A 22,460-nucleotide genomic window follows, 5' to 3' on the forward strand; every position below is an offset into this window, starting at 1 on the left:
AGTGTCCCAAAGTAGATTTACCTTCAATAACCATTTATCAAATGCACCATTAAAGTCGCAAGCTACCAAGAGCCGACAGCATTAATCCTGATTATAAGCTGTTCATGCGGAGGAAAACAGGTCTATGTGTCAGGCGTGTCATCGAGAGATGTTTTATCCCCCGTATGCATCTTTATCAGTTGAGGGTGGGTAAATTCAGAGACAGACAGGAGATGAACCTGCACGGAGCCACAGCAGAGAATGTTGGTTATTTGAGATGGGGAAAGCAGTGTTAGCAGGCTAGAGACAGTGATGAGTCTGTGAGGGGAAAGTGGACCGGACACATGGAACAAGGAAGCAGGAGAACTAGCGGCTCCATCAAACGGGCCTCCATCAAACGTTCAGCATCTGGGTCGCAGAAGGTAAGAGCAAACACTTTGCTTTAGGGGTGTTTATGAGTGAATTGATCTGGTATGGAATCAGTGATCGACATGTAAAGAAAGTGTGGAGTGCTCGGGGGTATGAGATGTGTTCACAAGTTTATCATTCAGTTTAAGGATTGGGTCTTCAACCCATTAGACCAATCAGCTTGAAGGAATTGTGGAAGTGTAAAAAAGAACAGACCAATCGGCATGGATTTATGATTCTACATAAATTAGATTTTTACATTTGGACTTCTGATTTACACAAACAAATCATTGCATTACATATTGGTCACCCTTCATGATTGTCTGTTGGTTTGCAAATATTTAACCAATGAAAAGTATTAAAAAGAGCTTGCCAACTTTGGCAACACTGTTTAAGTTTGTTTTTGTGGCAGTTTTGGAGATCAAACTTTTATCATACAAGCTTTCAGTCTTACAGCAACTAAATAAACTTCGTTCGAATTGTTTGTAGAATAATGTAATGTAATGCAATAAAATATAATATAATAAGTAGTCACGCAATGCCACAGACCAGAGAAGTCCGGGGGAAAACCCAGGAGAAAAAGGTAAAGGAACAGATGGGACCATGACCACAATACAATACAATACAATATGATAATAAAAATTATACAATGTTGTACCACTTTGTAGAAACACATTTAATAACATAGATTTGCATCTTTAAAACTATTGAAATCACCTACTAATCTAAATTCTAGACCTTACCATCCCTTTAGGAAAAAAACAAAGTGTATCTGTCTAGTAGTAAAAGCAAACAACTTTCTCTAGTCACATCAGACTGGAACAACACCACCATCTCTAATCCCCCATAATGCCCATGTATGAGCACAAGCAGCTGGGCCAGATTAGGCACTTCAACCCCCTTATTTCTCATTTGTCTAAGTAACATTTTTCCTCTACATCTTACAGTATCTTATTTGTAAAACAAGATAACATGAATGCAAACAGACGGAGAAACATTGAGTTTCGAGGGTTGAAAGTATTTGGGTGTCTTCTGCTTAAAAACTTCACGTTTTATTGTCTAAAGTTTACGGTGACCGTTTCTGTCTGTGCCCTTTCCTTCGATCAGACAGAACACAGACAAAACAGTCTCACAATTATTCTTGTCTAAAAAAATGTGTCTTATGACTGAGAAGTCTCAGGGCTAATCGGTGACCTGTTGGTCTCATGTGATAATGGCTAACTGGATTTTCAAGCCCACAGAGACAATGAACCTTTTCAGGGACGAACCGAGAGAACATTTTCAGCATATTTAAATCATCTTATCAAATGGTCTGAATATCTATCGTCCTATGTAAAACCTAAAATGCATCTATTAATCTTATTTAATGTTGCTGTTTGCCTATTCACTCTTTATTCTTAAAAATGTAATGTAAAGTATTACAATTAACTGAAGTTTAAAAATGTTGTTTAATTTTTGTATTAGTTAGTTTATATTACCTCTTACAATAATGGACACATTGTAGTAAAAACGTCTAGTGCAAGGCCCATTTTTATATTTACATAGTGATTTTGGATTTGTGAATTTGTCAAGATGTTGGACACCCTTTTAAGGTTGTGAGTCAAAACCCACACTTCTCATTAGCTTTGACGGGTCACCGGACCTGACATGTGACTTGCAATGTTGAGTTTTGTGTAGGATGTTAACACATACAACATAATAATTAATGCCTTTATTTATTTACAGTGTTTTAAGTTCACAACGGGAAAAAATGTAGATACGCATGAAAACTGTGGGAACGTTTCGCAAAAACGTTTAATCTTATTGCCCTGTTTCGGCTCTCACAAATCTCTGCTGCAATCCTTTTTATGAACACAAATGTCTTAAGTTGGGCAACAATGTTGAGCAGGATGAAGTCTGAAGTCTGGCTCTGTGACAATACTCAATGGTGTTGATTGTTGCCATATTTGAGCAAGAAAATCAGATATTCCTCCTTTTGTACATGTTCTGAGGGAACTTTATCAAGGCTAAAGAATGCCCAGCGGATTTGCGTTTTAATTGCTGTGGATAATGAGTTTAGTAATTCGAAATAAGCACGTCACACTGGCTGAACATGGTGGTGGCAGGAGCCCTTTTTTTCGAGAGCTTTAATGACCAGAAGTCCACATGTTTTAACAACAGGACAGGATGAGATCTTATTGGAAAAACACTTTAAACCAATGATCTTATTACTTACGTGTTTTCTAAGATAGACGTTTGTTGTTGCATTTGTTGTTTTGGTGTCCTTCACCAACCTTTTTAACTACTTCAACTAAACAAGACTATGCTATTTGAATTTCTTTTCAACTATACCAGCATTAATACAGAAAGAATTGAGAAATTGTTTACCATATAATCCAACTTCAGTTTTTTTGGATATTTTAGAGTTACATATTTATTTCATGTTTATCATGGCCACCCCATAATAAAAATTCTGACATTTATTCACCCTCATGTCTTTTAAAACCTGTATATGTTTATTTCGTCTGTGAAACCCAAAAGAAGATATTTTGGGAAATGTCTCAGTGGTTCTGTGTCCATACAATGGAAATTAATGGGGGTCAATGCTTGACGTTCCTCAAAATATCTTAATTTTGTTCCCCAGATGAAAGTCATACAGGTTTGAAATGCAACGAGGACACGTAAATGATGACAGTGTATTCATTTTTGAGTGAACTGTCCCTTTAAATCCACTAATGAAACATCTTTTACAGAAAAGCTATGAATTTCACATGTGCAAAAACACATTTGGTCACATTTTACAATACTAACAGAAGACTTTTACAATACTAATCATCATTCAGGTCCACACAATCAGTGTGATCAAATGTAAAAAAACAAACATGAAATGTATGTGTTTTAAAGGATTTTCTATTCTACAACTTGATCTAAAATAAGACATTCTTCCTCGTTCTTAAAGAACTTCAGCATCATCAGTGCTTAGACCATCCGAATCATTCCTCTCCACACACTATGATCGGTGAAATAGAGATTACCAACAGTTTCTGTTGGGGTGACCTTGCGCCCCAACTGGAGTCCAGTGAGGTCTTAACTAGGCCTCTTTTCAAAAGAATGCCTGTGCCCAATTCTCTCAATTATGCAAATTAGGCTTGAAATCAAAGTGGTCAGAGGAGGGTGCCCGTGCTTTTCTGCTGCCCTATTCATGACAAAAACATGACGTGACAAAACACAAATGTGTTCAAAGCAGAAAAGAGATTTAAGAGGGGTTGCAAAGTTATCAAAGTAGATTTGTTGTGCCGTGCTCCAGCGAGGGATAAAAAATACCCTGTGGGCAAGGAAAGAGGGGTCATGGGACTCCCAAAAGGATTACCTTCAACTGGAGTCATGGGACTTCTTATGAACAAAGAGCCTGCTCACATGCTCATCATATGAACAGCCCCTCATAAAGTCATGAAGTTTCATGTCTTTTGGGATTCATTGGGTGCTGGCGCACTGAGAGCGAACACCCCTCGCCAGCTGCTGAGCTCCGGGAGGGACGCTGAGACTGAGAGGTTCGCTTTGGGTTCCTTCTTGCAACTCGACAGGTAGGACTCCTGCTAGATAACCAGGATCTGAGGGTTCATGCACGCTGCTGATGTTTACGAATGTTGGGACAGGAATGAGGACTGTAGGAACTGTTTGTAACTCATATTCATTTCATGTTTTATGTTCTGCGTAAATAACATGATGCTCCGTATGCTTCCAAGGACGCATATTATTCAGTAGACAACAAATTAGAAGCCTAAGAAATGATATAAGCACACTGGTTGAAAGACTTAGAGAAACCGTTGAAAGGTGTAATCTAAGAAATAACCTTCCAACGTTTTCTTAAAGTTTATGGCGCAACGCATTAGCAGTTAAAGAAGAAAACGTGATGTTTTTTATTAACTTATATTTGTAACGGATAGTTTGTAAATCTTCTGCTTTTAGAAAGATGTGTTGACTCAAAATGTTGATTGAAACTAAATATGTATATTTCTTTATTTTTTAACTATCTATTTGACCCAATAAACATTAACAGTATTATTATTAATTGATTAATTTAGATTCTTTTATTTTTTGCTCTTTTACATAGCAACAAAATATAGTGTTTCTGGCTGTTGTTCTGAGACTGATTTCCAAATATTTGCCTCAAAGGTTTTTGTCTTCATCGGGGCTGAACCCAGAACAAAAGCCCAGGCAGACATTGTTTTGATACAAAGGATATTTTTGTCCAGTGCTGAAATGCAGAAAGAAATCTCATATTCTTTTCCAAAAGCTAAAACTGTTAGTGAGAGACCTTGGCACGAAAGAAAATTCTGGAGCACAGATTTTAAATTCATTTGCTCTGTACCAATAATTTCAGGCAAATTATGAAATGGCATGCTAATGGCCATAGATTGAGTTTATGGATTATATCTACGCATTCTGACCACTACCAAGTTAATGGCTTTGCAATGTTAACTGCAGAAAGTGTATAAAACCAGCAGTACAGATTATCCGTGTACTAGAATATTCCTAGAAGTACACTTTATTGCTATGTGTCAAATTCCCCCTTAATGGTGACCAAATGCTTTTCATTCATTTGGTATTTACATATTTTCTCTGTATGCTGGCATACATACATCTTGCACATCTCATACATTAGTGCGGATTATAATCTCAAAGAGAATTTTCTGAAATCATTCAAGTTCACTGGAACTGACGTTACAAAAATTTGTAAAAAAAGTTTTACATTAAGCTGTGTTTGTACAATGGTTTCTAAAATTAAACTTTGGATCTATGATCAATTTAAAGCCTTTTAAAGAGTTTTTCAGTCTTATTCACCACGTTTTCCTTTCTGTTTCTCAGTGCCAGAAAGCGTGGATTGAGAGAACCTTTCACAAAAGAGAATGCATCCATATTTTCCCAGCCAAGGACCCAACCCGGTGAGCTTTTCTTTTTCGAACGATTTCAATAGAACCCCAAATAATGACGCTATTGTGCGAGACAAATTACCTCTATGACTCATTCTGTTTTGAGGCTTTTCTGAGTCTTATGTAATGAGAGGCGACGTCTGACATCATAAACCCTTATTACAGATCACTGTGCAGGCTTGTAGAGCTACGGTTTTGTCCACAACACTTCCTGTAGGTGGAGGGAGGCCAGGATGTGCACTGATGCATGTGTCATTTGAACATTGACCGCTCTTTAGACACAGTCCTAAGAGACAAAAATATAATTAAATGCCAGCTAAACTCAGTTACACAAGCAACGCTTTGTTACGTGCAACAACAAACCTCTATCAATTCAATTGAAACTTAATGTGTGCCATCATTGCCTTATGTTTTATCAGGTGTGCCTGCGGTTACCTTGTAAATCAGCACACCGCAATCGCGGCAGGTTCTGTAACCAACAAGTCTTCAGAAGACAGCCAGCTGGTGCAGGTGGACCCGCCTCAAGAGAAATGGCAGGCGGTCAGACATACTCAGACCACCCCTACCGATGCATACGGCACCATTGAATTTCAGGGAGGAGGATTTGTCAACAAGGCTATGGTATTTATTTCGATCTCGCTGTCATCGTTTATTCACCCTCATGTAATTTCAAACCTGTTTGACTTTTCTTCTTCTGCAGAACACAAAAGAAGATATTTTGAAGAATGTTGAAACCAAACAACATTGGCGTCCCCATTGACCACAAAGACAATTCTTCAAAATATCTTCTTTTGTGTTCCATATAAAAAGAAAAACGTACAGGTTTGATGTGAGGGGGAATAAATAATGACAGAATTTTCATTTTGTGTGAATAATCCATGTTCGCCAAACCACTATATTCGAAACCACTTTACAGTACATAACTGTGTATACTTCGCTTGTGAATTGAGGATATAGGCATGTTTACTTCAGTTAAACAGTTGTTAAATCTCTCTTACAGTACATACGAGTATCATTTGATACCAAGCCGGACAACTTGCTGCATCTAATGGTGAAGGAATGGCAGCTGGAGCTGCCCACTCTTCTTATATCAGTCCACGGAGGCCTCCAGAACTTTGACCTCCAGCCCAAACTCAAGCAGGTCTTTGGAAAAGGACTGATCAAAGCTGCTGTGACAACTGGAGCGTGGATCTTCACTGGTGGAGTAAACACTGGTAAGTATCCAACAACCATTAATTCACACCATTACTGACCAACTCGAAAGAATCTTCTGGTGAACATCATTAAGATCCATCCTCAAGAGATGCCAATCCGATCTGCTTTTCTTTGGAGATATGATCAACGTTTTCTTAATATGTTGATCTCATGCTTAATGCAGGAGTGATTCGTCACGTCGGAGACGCTTTGAAGGACCACTCATCCAAATCCAGAGGGAAGGTGTGTGCTATAGGCATCGCTCCGTGGGGGATCCTGGAAAGCAAAGAGGATCTAATTGGAAAAGACGTAAGCATGATGCATTAACTTTAATGTTATGGAAGACCAACAAGCATGGAATTATAACCGTACTCGTTCTCCTCTACCGTCTTTGTCCCATTCAGGTGACCAAACCGTACCAGGCGATTTCGAACCCTCTGAGCAAACTCGCCGTTCTCAACAACAGCCACTCCCACTTTATACTCTCCGACAACGGCACGTGTGGGAAATACGGGCCGGAGGTCAAACTTCGCAGGCAGTTGGAGAAACACATCTCCCTGCAGAAGATTAACACTCGTAAGTGGCCAGACCTTGTCTTATCTGTTTTGTGTTTTGTGCTTTGGGCACCTCTGAGCACATGGGGAAGAGCGCTAAGAGTCCAAATGGCACAAGATACATTCTGATGATCATTGATGGGGTCGAAAGGCGTCTGTGACCTGTGGGTTTCCCTTTGTCATCCTATGCCTGGAGCTACTGATAAGGCAGGGACAGCAAAGGGAGGCTCAGCTGCCACCACTCACATCGGCCGATCCGGAACCAGCACATTAAAATAATTGTACAGCTCAATTTCTCTGACTTTTAAATAAATAAAGCTCTTTTATTAATCATAAAAGGGCTTTTAGTTTTTATTAATACATGTGCATTTATTGTAATTGAAAATAAGATTTAAAAACGAATGATTAAACATTCAGTCTAATGTTTAGCGATATGGGATAAAGTAATTTTTTTATTTTGTTTAAGGGTTAGGTCAGGGCGTCCCGCTGGTTTGTCTGATTGTGGAGGGGGGTCCGAACGTCATCTCCATCGTGCTGGAGAGTCTGCGGGAGGAACCGCCCGTGCCTGTGGTGGTGTGCGACGGAAGCGGCCGAGCCTCCGACATCATTTCCTTTGCACATAAATACTCAGAAGCTGAAGGGTAAGAATCTTCAGGCAGTAAAAGGTCAAGAACCACAGATGATTGGGAAGGTTTCATTTTTGCAATTGAATTGAATTTCAGACTGGTAAACGATGATGCAAAAGAACAACTGCTGGTTACCATCCAGAAGACCTTTAACTACAACAAGTCCCAGACTGCACAAATTCTGCTCATGGTCCTGGAATGCATGAAGAAAAGGGAGCTGGTAAGTATGTGTGGTGAAACAGGATCACACAATAAAAAGCTTTTGCGTTGGTAAGAGCTGGAGGTCATGAGTTGAAACCCCACGGAAAGTGCATACTATAGTAATAAATTGTGTAGCTTGAATGGATTTGAAGTCACTTTGGATACAACATCTGTTGAATGCGTAAATGTAAAGGGAAAATTAAGATTAACATCCATTAAAGGGATTCTTACACCATATTTGTGTCATTGCAAACCTGTATGACGTTCTTCTGGAGAACACAAAAAAAGATATTTTGAAGAATGTTGGTAACCTAACAACATTGAACCCCATTGACTTCTATGTCTCAAAATATCCTCTTTTGTGATTTACAGACGAAAGAGTAATAGAGAGGTTTTGAGCAACATGAAGGTGAATAAATTGTGATCATTTTTAGGTGACCTGTTCACTGAACAAATCTTTAACTCACTGTAGGTTTCTCATGATTTGGAGCTTTGAATAAGTGAATAAGTACATTATTAGGCTAGTACAAGAACCATATTTGATAATGTTTCCAAAAATAAAAAAATACGAATCCATTTTGTCATGCATCTTCATTTATTTGTCCTTCTCATGCATTCATCTATTGGTCCTTTCTGGGCTGTATTTCATGTTATCATCAAATATCCTTTCACCTTGCCTCCTAGAGCAGTGGTTCGCAGCTCATGACCCAAAAAATGGATCACAGGTCTGTTCCAATAGGGTCTTTACTTGAGTAAAATTAAATATTTAATGTGACATTTAAATACTTTGCATGTTTTGGGGCCTATGCATTTCATGATCAAGGGAACCCCTAATCTAGAGCACTTCTCACTTTAACAAACCCTCTATCCCTAAACCATCAAAGGATACATTATAATACTGAAGTATTTCATAGTGAACGCTGGGATCTCAGGTTTATGGCAATATATGTGTGTGTGGTGTGTGTGTGTGTTGTAATGGCTTTAACTGAGGGTGAGTGATGTGTTAAGTATTTAGTAATACTACTTCAGGATAGGAGATAATCTCCACACATCTGGACCGGGATATGTGTCGTACCACCTGTTCGTGCCGACCAGCGACCCTATGAGTAGATGGGGGAGGTTTTTATTCTCTAATCCACACAAAATATCATCATATCACTTTGTCTGGCACTATGGCCTAAAAAGAGCGGTTGATGTATGTGACGTCAAGTAAAACATCATTAAAAAAGCCTTTGGTTTTGATGGACCTACAGAAAACCTGATATATAGAAATACACATGCAGTGCTTAGCGGATTTAGTAGAGCACCACCCAAGGTTTGTGCCAGAGCTGCATTAAACTAACATTGACGATTACCAAAATAATTTTGGTGTTTCTGTAATAATAAAATAAAATGTATTTATTGTTGTTATACATGACTTTTTCAATGTGCTGTTTTACAAGAAAGGGAGAAAATTGCAAAAAAGAAAATTATTCAGATTACAGTTATTTATTTACAGTTAATGGTTGAACATTATGCTTAATTCATTTCTGATTTCTGTGATAAGTTCAATGTGCCAACTCAATTTAACGTAATAAAGACTGTTTAGTTGTTTCATTTTGTTATTTGATAGATAATTGTTATTTAATAGATTATTATTAAATATTAAAAATAAATATTCTCTTACTTATGACAGGTGGCTTACCGTAATGTGTTAAGCACTTTAATACAGTATGTTCATGCAAACTTTAATTTAATTTAATATGTGCTACATTTCCAAATAATACATATTGCCTTTTTTGATATAGACAGTTTCAGCAACAACATCCTAAACAAACGTTGTGTGGCTCAAACTTGACACTTGGTTGACCTCCACAAAAAACCTATAACTGTATAATATTAATATAAATAAATATGAATATGAATATAAATTAAATATACAATCAATTGTTGTTACCAAACAAAAGTTAACTTCAGGCCAGGTGAGTGTCTGATGAAACCATCTAAATATACGTAAAAAATATGTGATATATTTCTAAAAACAACTTAGATTTCTGTCACAGATTACTATACATTTAATTTAGTTTAACTTCAGATGGCATCATCCACTGTTACACAATCTTAGCAGGTGATGGTATGATGACAAGCTTACTAAAATTAGTTTTTCTTGAGAATGTCATCCCAACCGTCATTCTCTGCATACATCCATACACCACTTGCGCTATGAGTACAAGCAAAAAGTGATTGATAAACTAAAAGTTCAGGAACAACAATATTGTTGTATATTTTATTTGTAACCATGAGGGATGAATCTAACTGACCAGCGTACGTTTTTCATTATCAACGCATACTAAACTCCAAACGTCTTGGATCTGCTCCATTAATGCATGCCAGCGTGATTGCATTTAACATCGTCTCGCATGTGACTCCGGCTAAGAAGTAATTGCATTTGAAACCAGACGTCTCATATCAGACGAGCAGTGTGAATTAGAGTCTTGAGGAATTTAACTCGTGCTGACGCTGATAAAATAAAGCAATTATGCCGAGTTGGTCCACGAAGCATGTGGGCTCATTCGAACCTTATTGAAACGTATGTACAAATGTGTCCATATTTGTACCTTTCTCAGTTTCCCATGTCTAACTTGTGTAGATAACAGTGTTCCGAATGGGTGCTGAAGGACAGGATGATATTGAGATGGCCATCCTCACTGCGTTGCTGAAAGGTATTTTAAATATAAAACTTGTAGTACCAAAACGGGTTGGAAAATAATAAAAGTATAAGGTTTGTTTTGGTGTCATCAGGAACAAACGCGTCAGCTCCAGATCAGCTGAGTTTGGCTTTGGCCTGGAACAGAGTGGACATCGCACGCAATCAGATCTTTGTTTACGGACACAACCTACCAGTGAGTGCGCTTCTTGCTTCCAATCCAAAGCATCCTAAAAACATCAAAAACAAATTGAGCTTTTTTCTTTGCAGCCTGCGAGTGCCCTCGCCGGTGCCCTCGCTAGCAGCATAGCAGCAAACCGAGACAGGCCAAAAAAAGCAACTCAACGAAACAAAGGAAAGGCCAGAGGGAAAAAAGGCAAAGGAGGAAAAGCCAAAGCAGAACAACCAGAGGAAACAGACCCCAGGAAACTAGAACTACTCAACTGGGTAAGATAGTGTGTCATGGCATGTCAAAAATTGGACTCGCCCTAAATATGCCAAATGCTCCACACTTGGGCAAGTCATCCCTCCTTAAGGCATAGTACGGCCCAAAACTAGTTCCAAACTATAATTTTTCTAAACCTGTATGCCTTTCTGTTTTCTTCTGAACACAAAATAACACTTTTCTTCTGTACAATAAAACATAAAGTAGATGGGGTCACCATTCACTTTCATGAAATGGGCAATACCAGGGTTATGGATGTAAACATTTTGTCCGAACTTGAAAATATTATGACCAATAATATCGAAGCGTATTTATTTTTGACTAAATCAAATCCAGACCAAAGAATGAGTCTCTGCATGAGTTTTCTATTTTACAGGTTCATGCGTTATGGATGTGACAAAAAAGGATGCACGTCTTTGAGCGACAACATACTTTGTAGGATTTCTGTGAATGAAAATGTGTAAAACGGAAGCAATAGTGCCCAAAAAATGGATGAGGGATGGCTCCTCACTGACCATTTGAATTTTCATGTGCCTATTTATGAAGAAAATTGCGGAATTGTGGATGTGACAATTCACTTACCTGACTAAATGCTTTGAATGTTTTAAGAGAGACTTCACATGGGTATTTTTAGCCACTAAATGTTGACGTCTGAGTCACAATCAGTTTTGTAAAAACATTTGTTGAAATCTAAGATTTCTTTCATCTTAAGGTTGACATTTGCATGGAATTGCCCAACTGGAAAAAAATAAGTGACTAATTTTACTCATAACATCATAAGGGTGACGAAAAGGTTTCATATAATGAGTGATAACCTTTCACAACATTTTTCCGGTATAACATCCAACAGCAATGGAATAAATATTCACCATCCCTTAAATTAACATCTTATTTTTCTAGACACAGTATGTTTATCAAGGTGTTATTTATCACGTGTCATTCTCTATAGGTGAACTCTCTCGAGCAGGCCATGATGGATGCTTTGGTTCTAGACAGAGTGGACTTTGTCAAGCTCCTGATAGAAAACGGAGTAAACATTCACCATTTTCTAACCATCCCTCGATTAGAGGAATTATACAATACTGTAAGTACTGTGACCATTATCATTTTAGAGATTATCACAAAGGACAAACAACAGAGCATGAGAACAATGCATTAATCCTCACTAAAAAGAATCAACAGCACCTGCTCAGGCCTTTATAATATTTTATAATTTCATAATATTACACAATCTGATGGTGTTATTTTTCTTACCAGAAACTTGGACCTGCGAATACTCTGCATATTGTATTAAGAGATGTCAAAAAGGTAAAGCTGAGTGAATTTTGGTTTATAGAAAAGATTGAAATAAAATGTATATTTTACAGTTTTTTAACAAAGTCTTCCATTTAAACTCATAACATTGCATGATGGGCTATATTTGTTCTTGTGATTTTTAAGGGGAACTTCCCCCCAGACTACCAAACCACACTGATTGACATTGGATTGGTGATGGAGTACCTGATGGGCGGGGCTTATCGTTCCAACTACACTAGGAAAAGCTTTCGAAATCTCTACAACAATCTCTACGGACTAAAGAGGGTAGGAAGGCCGCATTGGTCAAATCCAAACTTTTTATTGCTTTTTATTAAATATTCCACCGTGTTTTGTTTTTGGTAGCCAAAGGCCCTCAAGCTTCTTGGGATGGAGGTAAATTCTCTTTCATCTTTTGTACATTGACTACGTAACAGCTCCTAAAAAATAAATCCCACTCACAAATTCACCTCATTAGGATGATGAGCCCAGGTCAAAGGGCAAGAGGAAGCAAAAAAAGAAGAAAGAAGAAGAAGAGGACATTGATGTAGATGATCCAGAGGTCAGCCGCTTCCATTACCCGTTTCATGAGCTCATGATGTGGGCAGTGTTGATGAAGAGGCAGAAGATGGCGCTGTTCTTATGGCAGAGAGGCGAAGAGGCAATGGCTAAAGCCCTAGTAGCATGTAAGCTTTACAAAACAATGGCTCATGAGTCTTCTCAGAGCGAAATGGTGGATGACATCTCCCAGGATCTGGATAACAACTCCAAGTGAGACCCTTTTAAATGGCTTCAGTGCTTCATATATTGTTTCCCATTTATCAGAACAGTTTAACCAGATCAATAACATGAATAAGTACATTGCCATCACAGTGTAAATACTCATTTGCTTTAGGGAGTTTGGAACGTTGGCCTATGAGTTGCTGGATCAGTCCTACAAACACGACGAGCAGCTGGCCATGAAGCTGTTGACATATGAACTGAAAAACTGGAGCAATTCCACATGTCTGAAGCTGGCAGTGGCTGCCAAACACAGAGACTTCATAGCCCACACATGCAGTCAAATGCTTCTCACCGACATGTGGATGGGAAGCCTGAGGATGGGCAAAAACCCGGGTCTGAAGGTCCGATGCATTCATAATGTCATTTCTAAAAATCTTTTTTCTTCATTACAGTATTGTATTTGAGAGTAGCTTTTTCAATTAGTATTGAAGATTCAGTGATCAAGAACCAGATCTTAATTCTGTCACTTTCTTGCTTTGACCAAAAATATGTTTGTGATTCATCAGTGTGATATACTGTATGTACATGTACATGATGAATGATGTGTCTTCCTGTGTCCAGGTGATACTGAATCTCATCTTCCCCCCGTTTATCCTGCTGTTGGATTTCCGTCTGGGTGATGACATGTCTTTTCAAGTCTCTGCAGATGAGGAGAGAAAGTCCAAAGATGATGAAAAGTCTGGACGGGTAACAGCATCACAAATAAACCCACTCCTGTAGATCAGTGCACCAGACATAACTGAAATCTTAATAAGCAACATCATTATAACTTAATGCATCAGTAAATAAGAACAAAGATCTAGTGTGGACACAAACTATTAACGCTGTGGATATGGCTTTGAAGTACATTATACAGTTTGCACATATTCTATACTGTATATTCCTCAGCGGTATATAAAAAAATGAGAACTTGCGTATTATCAAGTTTAAACAAACCCAGGGTGATTTAAGCCTTTAAAGAAATTTATTTAACACACTGTAACCCATTTTCCATCAGGATGCAAACGCAGATGCAATTTCAAAGAAAGGAGACGAAGAAGAAGGCAATGAGAAAATGAGGCGGATTCCTATTGGCAGGAAAATCTATGAGTTTTATAACGCCCCTTTCACCAAATTTTGGTTCAATACTGTGAGTAGATTTGTTAAGTATTATGGCTGCATGATATTAGTTAGAAAAATACTAATATTCTGCTCAAAGTATTATTCACAACCATTGGACGACATTTTTATTACTCTTCGAGTGATTGCATTTTTACACTGAACATTGTATCATAAAGTTAGTGACAATATTTTACCACGAGAATGTAAAATCACACAAGATTTTATTTTTTCTAGACATCAATGAGATAAAAGGAGAGAAAATGCTATTCTGTAAGACTTTTGCATTTTTTGAGAAAAAGAGCCAGAAATGTCACAAATGTCTCCATTAGGGGGCCATTCACATTCACATTTCGCAAGTTCGGTATATAAAATGAGTGCAGGTCATGTGACAGAAGAAAGAGCGGTTAGATGCGAAATGTGAATCGCCCCCAAGAGTTTCAGAAGAAATAAAAAAAAAATAACCAAACGATCAATGATTTGCATGTATAAAAATTTCAATATAAAGTCAAGAATTTATCATAAAATTTACCCAAATCCAGATTATTTTACCTGAACAATCTTCAAAGTACGTTCATTTGTAACCTCCATAGTAGTCATGTATTTTAACACCTGTGTCATCTCTCAGTTTTAATTTTAGAAGAAATGGCTGGGACCATGTTGATACTAGTTTTTTGACTAAAATTATTTCAGTGGTAGAACAATGTGATGTGATGGAAAAAGGTAAAAAAGCGATTGTGGCAAAAAGGGGATTTGAACCTGTCTCCAGCATCCAAGCTGTACACACTTTAAACCTTATGCCACTGAAGTCACTGTAAGAAATGGCATCGTTCTTATTTTCCTCTATTTCAATCTGATACCGGTGGGCGGAGTTAGTGCAAATAGTTTCTATCAACAAGGCTGGCTATTTCTACTCAGTTTAAATAGACACTCAGAAAAAATCATTATTTTTTTTCCAAATGTTACCTTATTGTGCTCAAAATATGAATGAATTGTGCAATCCTAGAGTATTTGTACTGTATGTATTTGCATTATAACCACATTAATTGTAGAATTTATTGCTAAATAGTATAGCTATACACTAAGCCCATAATTTGTATTGGACAGATTTCCTACCTAGGCTATCTCATGCTGTACAATTATATAGTGCTGGTGAAGATGGAGCGCTGGCCATGCATACAAGAATGGATCGTCATATCATACATCATCACCCTTGGCCTTGAGAAAGTCAGACAGGTAAAGTTGCAGTCACTCGAGCTATGTTTGGAAGACAAAAAAATGCACAAAACTAGAGTATGTTCTGGATGTCCTTTTGCAGATCTTGATGTCCGAACCAGGGAAGCTGAAACAAAAGATAAATGTTTGGTGTGAGGAGTACTGGAACATCACAGATATGGTAGCCATCTCCACTTTCTTGCTCGGGCTACTGCTTAGACTCCAGAAGGAACCTTACATGGGTTATGGCCGAGTGATCTACTGCGTGGACATCATCTTCTGGTACATACGGGTTCTGGATATATTTGGGGTCAACAAGTACCTGGGACCCTACGTCATGATGATAGGAAAAATGGTAAAGATGATTTGCTTATAGTTCCTGTACATGTACTGTTTACTTAGAAATCAAATGATTTTGTTCTGTTGTTGACTGACCTGCTTTATGTCTGGCAGATGATCGACATGCTGTACTTTGTGGTGATAATGCTGGTGGTACTGATGAGTTTTGGAGTGGCACGGCAGGCAATCCTCCACCCGGATGAGGAGCCTACGTGGCGCTTGGCCCGCAACATCTTCTACATGCCGTACTGGATGATCTATGGAGAGGTGTTTGCAGATTCGATAGACCGTAAGACTAGAATTTATAGTAAGATTTTGTTTCCGTAGATCAACCTTAAACAATCCACCTATACCCAAAGTCAAGTAATTTACCTCCGTGGTCCTGCTGGTTGCAGTTTCCTCTAAATCATGCTTGTGTTGTTGTTGCCGTTGTTTAATGATGTCTCCATGAGACAAATAATCTCTCAATTTGGAGCTATTATGGTATTTTGAATAGTATGCTTATACTTTAAGTGACAATAATATTGGTAGTATTATTTTTTAAACATACATATGCTGTCTGTGTCTTGATTCAGATATTGGTTTTGATTCACACTTACAAACATTATCTTGCTTTCCTGTTGCACTAAAATCCTCTTCCTCTTTATTGTTCTCCCAAAGTTTACGCAATGGAAATTAACCGTAAGGAAAATTATACGCAATAATATTGGTGTTTAAATGTATGACTGGTACTACAAGAAATATATTTTTAAACAGCCCCCTGTGGTGAAAACTTGTATGATGAAGATGGGAAAAAACTTCCACCCTGCATTCCTGGAGCCTGGCTCACTCCTGCCATTATGGCCTGCTATCTGTTAGTGGCCAACATCCTTCTTGTCAACTTGCTCATTGCTGTATTCAAGTAAGAATACTAATATTTGATACACAATTCATAATCATTTTCTATGTAATTATTTTGAAGGATCTATTGACAGAAACGAAATGTAATATACTTAACTATGTCTTGAGGTGTATAAATACATAATGAAGCATTATGTTTTTATTACCTTAGAATGAGCTATTTCTACCTACATACACATTGGGTCTCCTTACATGGAATTCACCATGTTGTTTCTACAGTAGCCCTAAACGGACAAACTGCTCTACAGAGCGTGTTTTCGTAAATACGTTTTCTCCTTCAGCAAAGAAGTGAAAACATGACGACATCTTAGTTCTGTGTTAGCAACCCTAGTACTTTGAAAGTGAATGGGGAGTGGTGTTACAATTTGCAACCTCACCTCTACATGCCGCTACATTTCATACACTGGACCTTTAAGACGGTTGAGCAATGAATTTAGCTTTTTTTGCCTAGCTTTGGTTAAAATGCTTTGATGGCTGGTTTCACCTGGAGCATGTAAAGTTATTGAAGTCACAGTGTAAATGGCAAAATTACCAAACATCAGCTGAGATATATGAAACGTAAAAATAAATGTTTCTATTGGCCAAAATTTCTGAAGTTGTGCATCCTAACAATCCAGTAATGTTGATTTACATAAGAACCCATTTTTATGTGTTTCTTTCGTAAAGCAATACCTTCTTTGAGGTTAAGTCCATCTCCAACCAGGTGTGGAAGTTTCAGCGGTATCAGCTGATCATGACCTTCCATGACAGACCCGTGCTGCCTCCACCTCTCATCATCTTCAGCCACCTGTACATCCTGTTACGAAGACTCTGCTGCCGCTGTGGCAAAAAGAAAGAAGGAGAATTAGATGAGAAGGATAAAGGGCTAAGTGAGTTATGGAACAATTTAGTTTTTAGAGAAAATTATGATGAAAGATAACAATATGCAAGTGGTTAACTAGACCAGCACTTGGTACAATGAGAAAATTCATGCAGGGTTAACCTACTAAAATAAATGTTTCTTGTATTCTCTGTGTTTTTCAAGAGCTTATTCTTACCAATGAGGAGCTGAAGATGCTGTACGAGTTTGAGGAGCAATGTGTGGAGGAGTATTTCAGAGAAAAAGAAGACGAGCAGCTGTCATCCAATGATGAGCGAATCAGGGTTACAAATGAAAGGTATTTCCAACAGTTTTGTCCAAACGTATTTTCTTTGGCAACATCAAGTTCAATATTCCTCTTTCTCCTTCTCAGAGTGGAGAACATGTCCATGCGACTTGAGGAGGTGAATGAAAGGGAGAACACAATGAAGGCCTCGCTGCAGACAGTGGACCTCCGTCTGTCCCAACTGGAAGAAATCAATGGTCGAATGGTAAATGCCCTGGAAAGACTGGTGGGAATCGACCACTCAGAACTTTCCCGGACACGCTCAACATCCTCTTCCATTTGTGACCCCTCCTCTCTCCAACGTCATAGTAGCATAAACAGCGCTGACGGGTACAGCCTCTATCGATACTACATGGGTGCTGATGACCGTCCACTCGAGGAGAAAGAGGGGGATCTGAGTAAAACAATAAGCACTACAAACTCGAACACAAAGGAATATGGGCAGAACCTGGAAGTAGATCTTCCAGGTATCAAAAGACGTCTTGGCTCATGTGTGGACATCCGTATATTCCCCTGTGAGAAGGGGGCTGGGAATGTCAATCAGGTTGAAGGGACACGGTCAGACTTGACAAACCCTTTAGTACCCAAGATTCAGACTGATTCTTCAAATTGTGCCACTCTGAAAGGAGCTTTGATGATGGAGAAAGCAAAACTTGAGTCGACTTTCTCTTTCCCTCTAGAAAAGGTGCAAGCATACAAATACTATCCAGCGGAAACCCAGAGCACAACCCCATCCTCTGTACGGAGGTGCCGGAGCACGATTTTGCTTGATCAAGCAAGTGGAAGAGATGATGTTCAATGGGGCGAAGGAGGGGATGGGTCTCCATCAAGCAGACGTTGGAGTGCTGGCTATGACTATACGGTGCACTCCAGTCTTTCCGGTCAGACACCAAAGGGATCAATGGTTAGGCCCTTGGAGGATCAAATTGACACATTTAGCAGCAGCGTCAGGGTAGAGCAACATTTAGACCTGCCTAGGCATCAGAGCCTGAGACTGACCTCCAGATACAGCAAAGAGGAAATGGGTATGCAGGATGGGGAGAGTTCAACTGGAGTCATGGGTCGCAAAAATTCTCAGTCGATAATGAAAGATGGGATCATTTTAAATGAACGGCAACACTCTGAAGAAAAGACTAGCGAATATCTATCTGCAGATGCAGATCAGGTACAACAGGAACATGGGAATGAAGAACAAAGGAAGAGGATTGAGGAGAACCAAAGCCTGATAGATATAGAACAGGAGCTGACAAAGGAACCAGGAAGTGGTCTTGAAGAGTGTCTTGGAGAGGAGAGAAGTCAAGAGAAGAATACTGGAGAACAGGTGGAGGGTAATGAAAATGGTACTGGTAGCCATCTGTTTCAGCCTGAAGATGCAATGGTTCATTCTGCAAGATCCAAGAGCTGGTGCACAAAACCTTGCAAGTCTTTAGGGAACAGCTTGAAAAGATCCCACGGATCCAGCAGTGAAAGGGACCCTGCTGGAGCATGTGAATACATTGCTGATCCAGGAAACCTTGCACAGATGACAACAGAAGATACAACATCAAGCGAGCCATAGCAGACAAAGAGCGTAAAAAAAATATCACGTTTAACAAATAAAGTCTTACTTTAGATTCCATATATGCACATGTAATACTAGAGACATCCATAGGCAATGTTTTGAAGGTGTCTGAATCAAAGTACCAAGTCGCCAATCTTCAAAATTGTATTGTTAATGGTTTATAAATTGTGTGCTTTTAGAGTAGTTTATTAGTTTGTAAATTTACAAATAGTATGTATTATGAAGTATGCCATAGCACTGGTCAACTATAACAATAGACATTTTTCACAAGCATGTGATGAAGCGTTATATGGTCATCAGCATCGTACATTTTTATAGTTTTAATATTTTAATTTAAAAAAATGTATGTATGTTTATAACATTGTACCTCAATTCGCATTATATTACCTTTGCATCAAATTAAAAAAAATTGTGTTATTCTCTCTTTGGACTGCCGTTATCAGTCTCAGAATTATATTTGTCCCCATTCACTGCTAAAGAAGTTTACCCAACCATCACGACATACGATGATGTGAAAAATGTTCATTGTTAAAGGGTGCAAAATGATAATATATGACTGGACGTGGACAAAATATGTCTACCTCCTATTAGCAATATCAAGCTGGGAGAGGTGTGTTTTGTAAACCTTTGGCTAATATGACAGCGCCATCTGCTGTTCAGCATGATGAATTGATTAAAAGCCAAGGCAAAGAACACAGGCAACTAGACAAGCAGTGAGATAACACAAAGCTTTGCTTTGATTGTACGTAGTATAAAATAGTACCGTTAATAAAACCACACTTCAAAGTCACATTTTCTTTGTTATGTTTTAAACACAAGCTTTTAATAAGAGCACGTCCCTTTATACAGAGTCTTAAAAATGAGGTCATACAATCACAGATATATAAAAAATGCATTCATAACAATGGTCCCATCTGAATGTCAGTGGTCATATGCTACATTTGTCAAAGTAAAATGACGATCATCAGAAGAACATTCTTTTAGGATACAGCAGTGACTCGGTATCTAACTCAGATCCAAGGCATTAAGGTCCCCAATATCAGCACAAGTAGTTGGAAGAATTTCCGAATGAGGGCATTTATTGCTGTAACATTTTAAGGTGTTACATTTACATTTCATGGAACCATTAGTGCAGATTAAACAGGAGACCAAAATACCTAACGGATAAAAAAAAGTCCAGTCAGTGGCAGCAGTGACACCTTGTGTCATATGATTAAAACAGCTACACGTGTTGACTGCAAGCAAAATAGCTTTTTGGCAAATGCACATTTCTTTTAAGAGCATCCGGTTATGTCATTTATGTAAACAATGAATAAAGATCACTTGTACATTGAACATATAATCCAAATAGATAAATATCAAATAAAAAAACTGCTCTGCTAATAATATAGTAGTCATTTTGTTGAATACTTTTCATAAGCATGCATTAATGACTTTCATATTCATTGAAATGCAAAAAATAATAAGAGATAACTGACACAATGACCTCATCTTTAATATTTCAAGTTTCCACACTTGATTTGCTTAAAATTAATATACTATTTGTCATATGAATACATGAAATGCAACACTGCTAAATAAATAAATGATGATCTCAACTGCATCATAACACATTTAAAATGTAACAAGTCTCAATCGATTATTGATATTTACATAATTTGCACAAATCACTGTCACACTTTATTAAAAAGCTGTGGATTAAACACATTTTCTTTATATGTGGAAATAAATTCAATGTTTTCAAATGTAATATAAGCACAGATCTTATGTTTAAGCATGTTTTATGCGTTACCTGACCTGTAGATGGTCATCATGTTCTTTGAAACCTTTCAGTGGTTGGACTGATGTCTGTCTGTGCTATACATGGACATGTAAAGTATGTTTAGCCAATGGGTGACATTATTAGAACACAGTGTTTAGATACCTAAAAAAGATCCTACAGACAAATTGCTGATTCACAAATACAGGTGAAACTAACTTAATTTAGAAAGCCTTCAGCAGCAGTTTTAAGACAGCATATGCAAAATCTGTATATAATAATATAAAGAAGATATTAGGACAAACCTATTCATTTTCTCATGTTATCTTTTGACACAATAATTCTCACGATTACCACCACACAACAAAGAAAATGTTTTTTTATGAATCTAACCACAGAGTGAAGCAACCAAATTTCACAAAATGCAGCCGTTCCTTTCTGGTCCGTCTTGACTTTAAGGGCTTGGAAACTGGAACCTCAGTCGGCCCGTGAGCCTGATACTGTGGCTCTTTGCAGTGGCTCGTGTGATATGTTATACCAGCTGAGCGCTTGTGGCTGCCACTAAGTCACATCGAGTGAACATTTACACTCGGTGCAAGAGAGTTACAGCAGTGAACACTTGAAGATGCTGTGCTTTTTGGAGCGTTTTTCTGAGATCTTTACCGCCCCTCCACCGTCTGCATGACCCCCGTCATTCTTGTGAATTAAGATACAGATGTAAGAAATGTTATATGAGTAATTTACAGAGCATACAGTACATTTAAGTTTATCAAGTACAATACATTAGGGTACAAAAATAAATGCTATATTGTGAGCTAAAATGCATTATTGTCTGTATTGCAATATGTGACAACCCTGAGGGCTCAAAGTGATGGTTCACCCAAAAATAAAATTTTAATTCTGTCATTATTTACTCTCTTGTCATCTCAAACCTTGACTTCCGCAGAACACAAAAGATATTTTGAAAAATGTTGGTTACAGCACTGGCCCCCATTCACTTCTAATGTATGGACACAAAACCAATACAAGTGAATGGGGGCCAGTTAACAACATTCTTCAAAATATCTTCCTCTGTGTTCTGCGGAAGAAAGAAAGTCATACAGGTTTGAAATGACAAGAGGGTGAATGATAAAAGACCGTTTGCCTGAAGTATCACTTTACTGCCTTTATAAACAGTTAACATCTTATAAAAGTCATAAAGACACAAATATGTATTATTTGTTGAATTTTTATTTATTAAATAGACAATGTGGAAAATAGTCCAAGAGTGCATCTGGTGACCAGGCACTCACATAGAAAAAGCTTTATTTAAAGGAAAAACATATACGACCATATATGAGGGCATCATTTCTTAAGAAAAG

The 22,460-nt window shown here is 38.0% G+C and overlaps 2 protein-coding genes across 4 annotated transcripts in view; one reads left to right on the plus strand and one right to left on the minus strand.

Moving 5' to 3' along the window:
* Positions 1-20,246, plus strand: trpm1b (transient receptor potential cation channel, subfamily M, member 1b; the record flags this gene model as incomplete). 3 transcript variants are annotated; one of them, XM_079450448.1, is made up of 27 exons in its annotated part: positions 1-401; positions 5,236-5,312; positions 5,720-5,921; positions 6,301-6,514; positions 6,679-6,803; positions 6,899-7,070; positions 7,515-7,689; positions 7,771-7,894; positions 10,505-10,577; positions 10,657-10,757; positions 10,832-11,008; positions 11,956-12,090; positions 12,264-12,314; positions 12,447-12,587; positions 12,666-12,695; positions 12,778-13,070; positions 13,195-13,423; positions 13,644-13,769; positions 14,080-14,211; positions 15,288-15,416; positions 15,499-15,750; positions 15,849-16,041; positions 16,395-16,415; positions 16,491-16,635; positions 17,301-17,503; positions 17,659-17,791; positions 17,867-20,246. In XM_079450448.1, the coding sequence occupies exons 1-27, from the start codon at positions 324-326 to the stop codon at positions 19,335-19,337; spliced, it is 5,202 nt and encodes a 1,733-aa protein (XP_079306574.1). In that variant the 5' UTR covers positions 1-323. The 3 variants fall into 3 exon arrangements, with proteins under 3 accessions (XP_079306574.1, XP_079306575.1, XP_079306576.1); XM_079450449.1 differs by lacking the exons at positions 10,505-10,577; positions 10,657-10,757; positions 10,832-11,008; ... (14 more) ...; positions 17,659-17,791; positions 17,867-20,246 and having other exon boundaries at positions 198-401; positions 7,771-9,333; XM_079450450.1 differs by lacking the exons at positions 1-401; positions 7,771-7,894; positions 10,505-10,577; ... (16 more) ...; positions 17,659-17,791; positions 17,867-20,246 and adding an exon at positions 3,753-3,950 and having other exon boundaries at positions 7,515-7,693.
* LOC306890603 (ras-related protein Rab-8B) overlaps positions 20,151-22,460 on the minus strand; it is an 8,220-nt gene continuing 5,910 nt past the window's right edge. The window contains exon 7 of the mRNA XM_079450451.1: positions 20,151-21,795. Within this exon, the coding sequence (XP_079306577.1) occupies positions 21,703-21,795 (93 nt within the window). The 3' untranslated portion in view covers positions 20,151-21,702. The remainder of the gene's footprint in view (positions 21,796-22,460) is intronic.

The sequence above is a fragment of the Barbatula barbatula genome (genome assembly GCF_947034865.1).
Source record: "Barbatula barbatula genome assembly, chromosome: 25".
Lineage (NCBI taxonomy): Eukaryota > Metazoa > Chordata > Actinopteri > Cypriniformes > Nemacheilidae > Barbatula > Barbatula barbatula.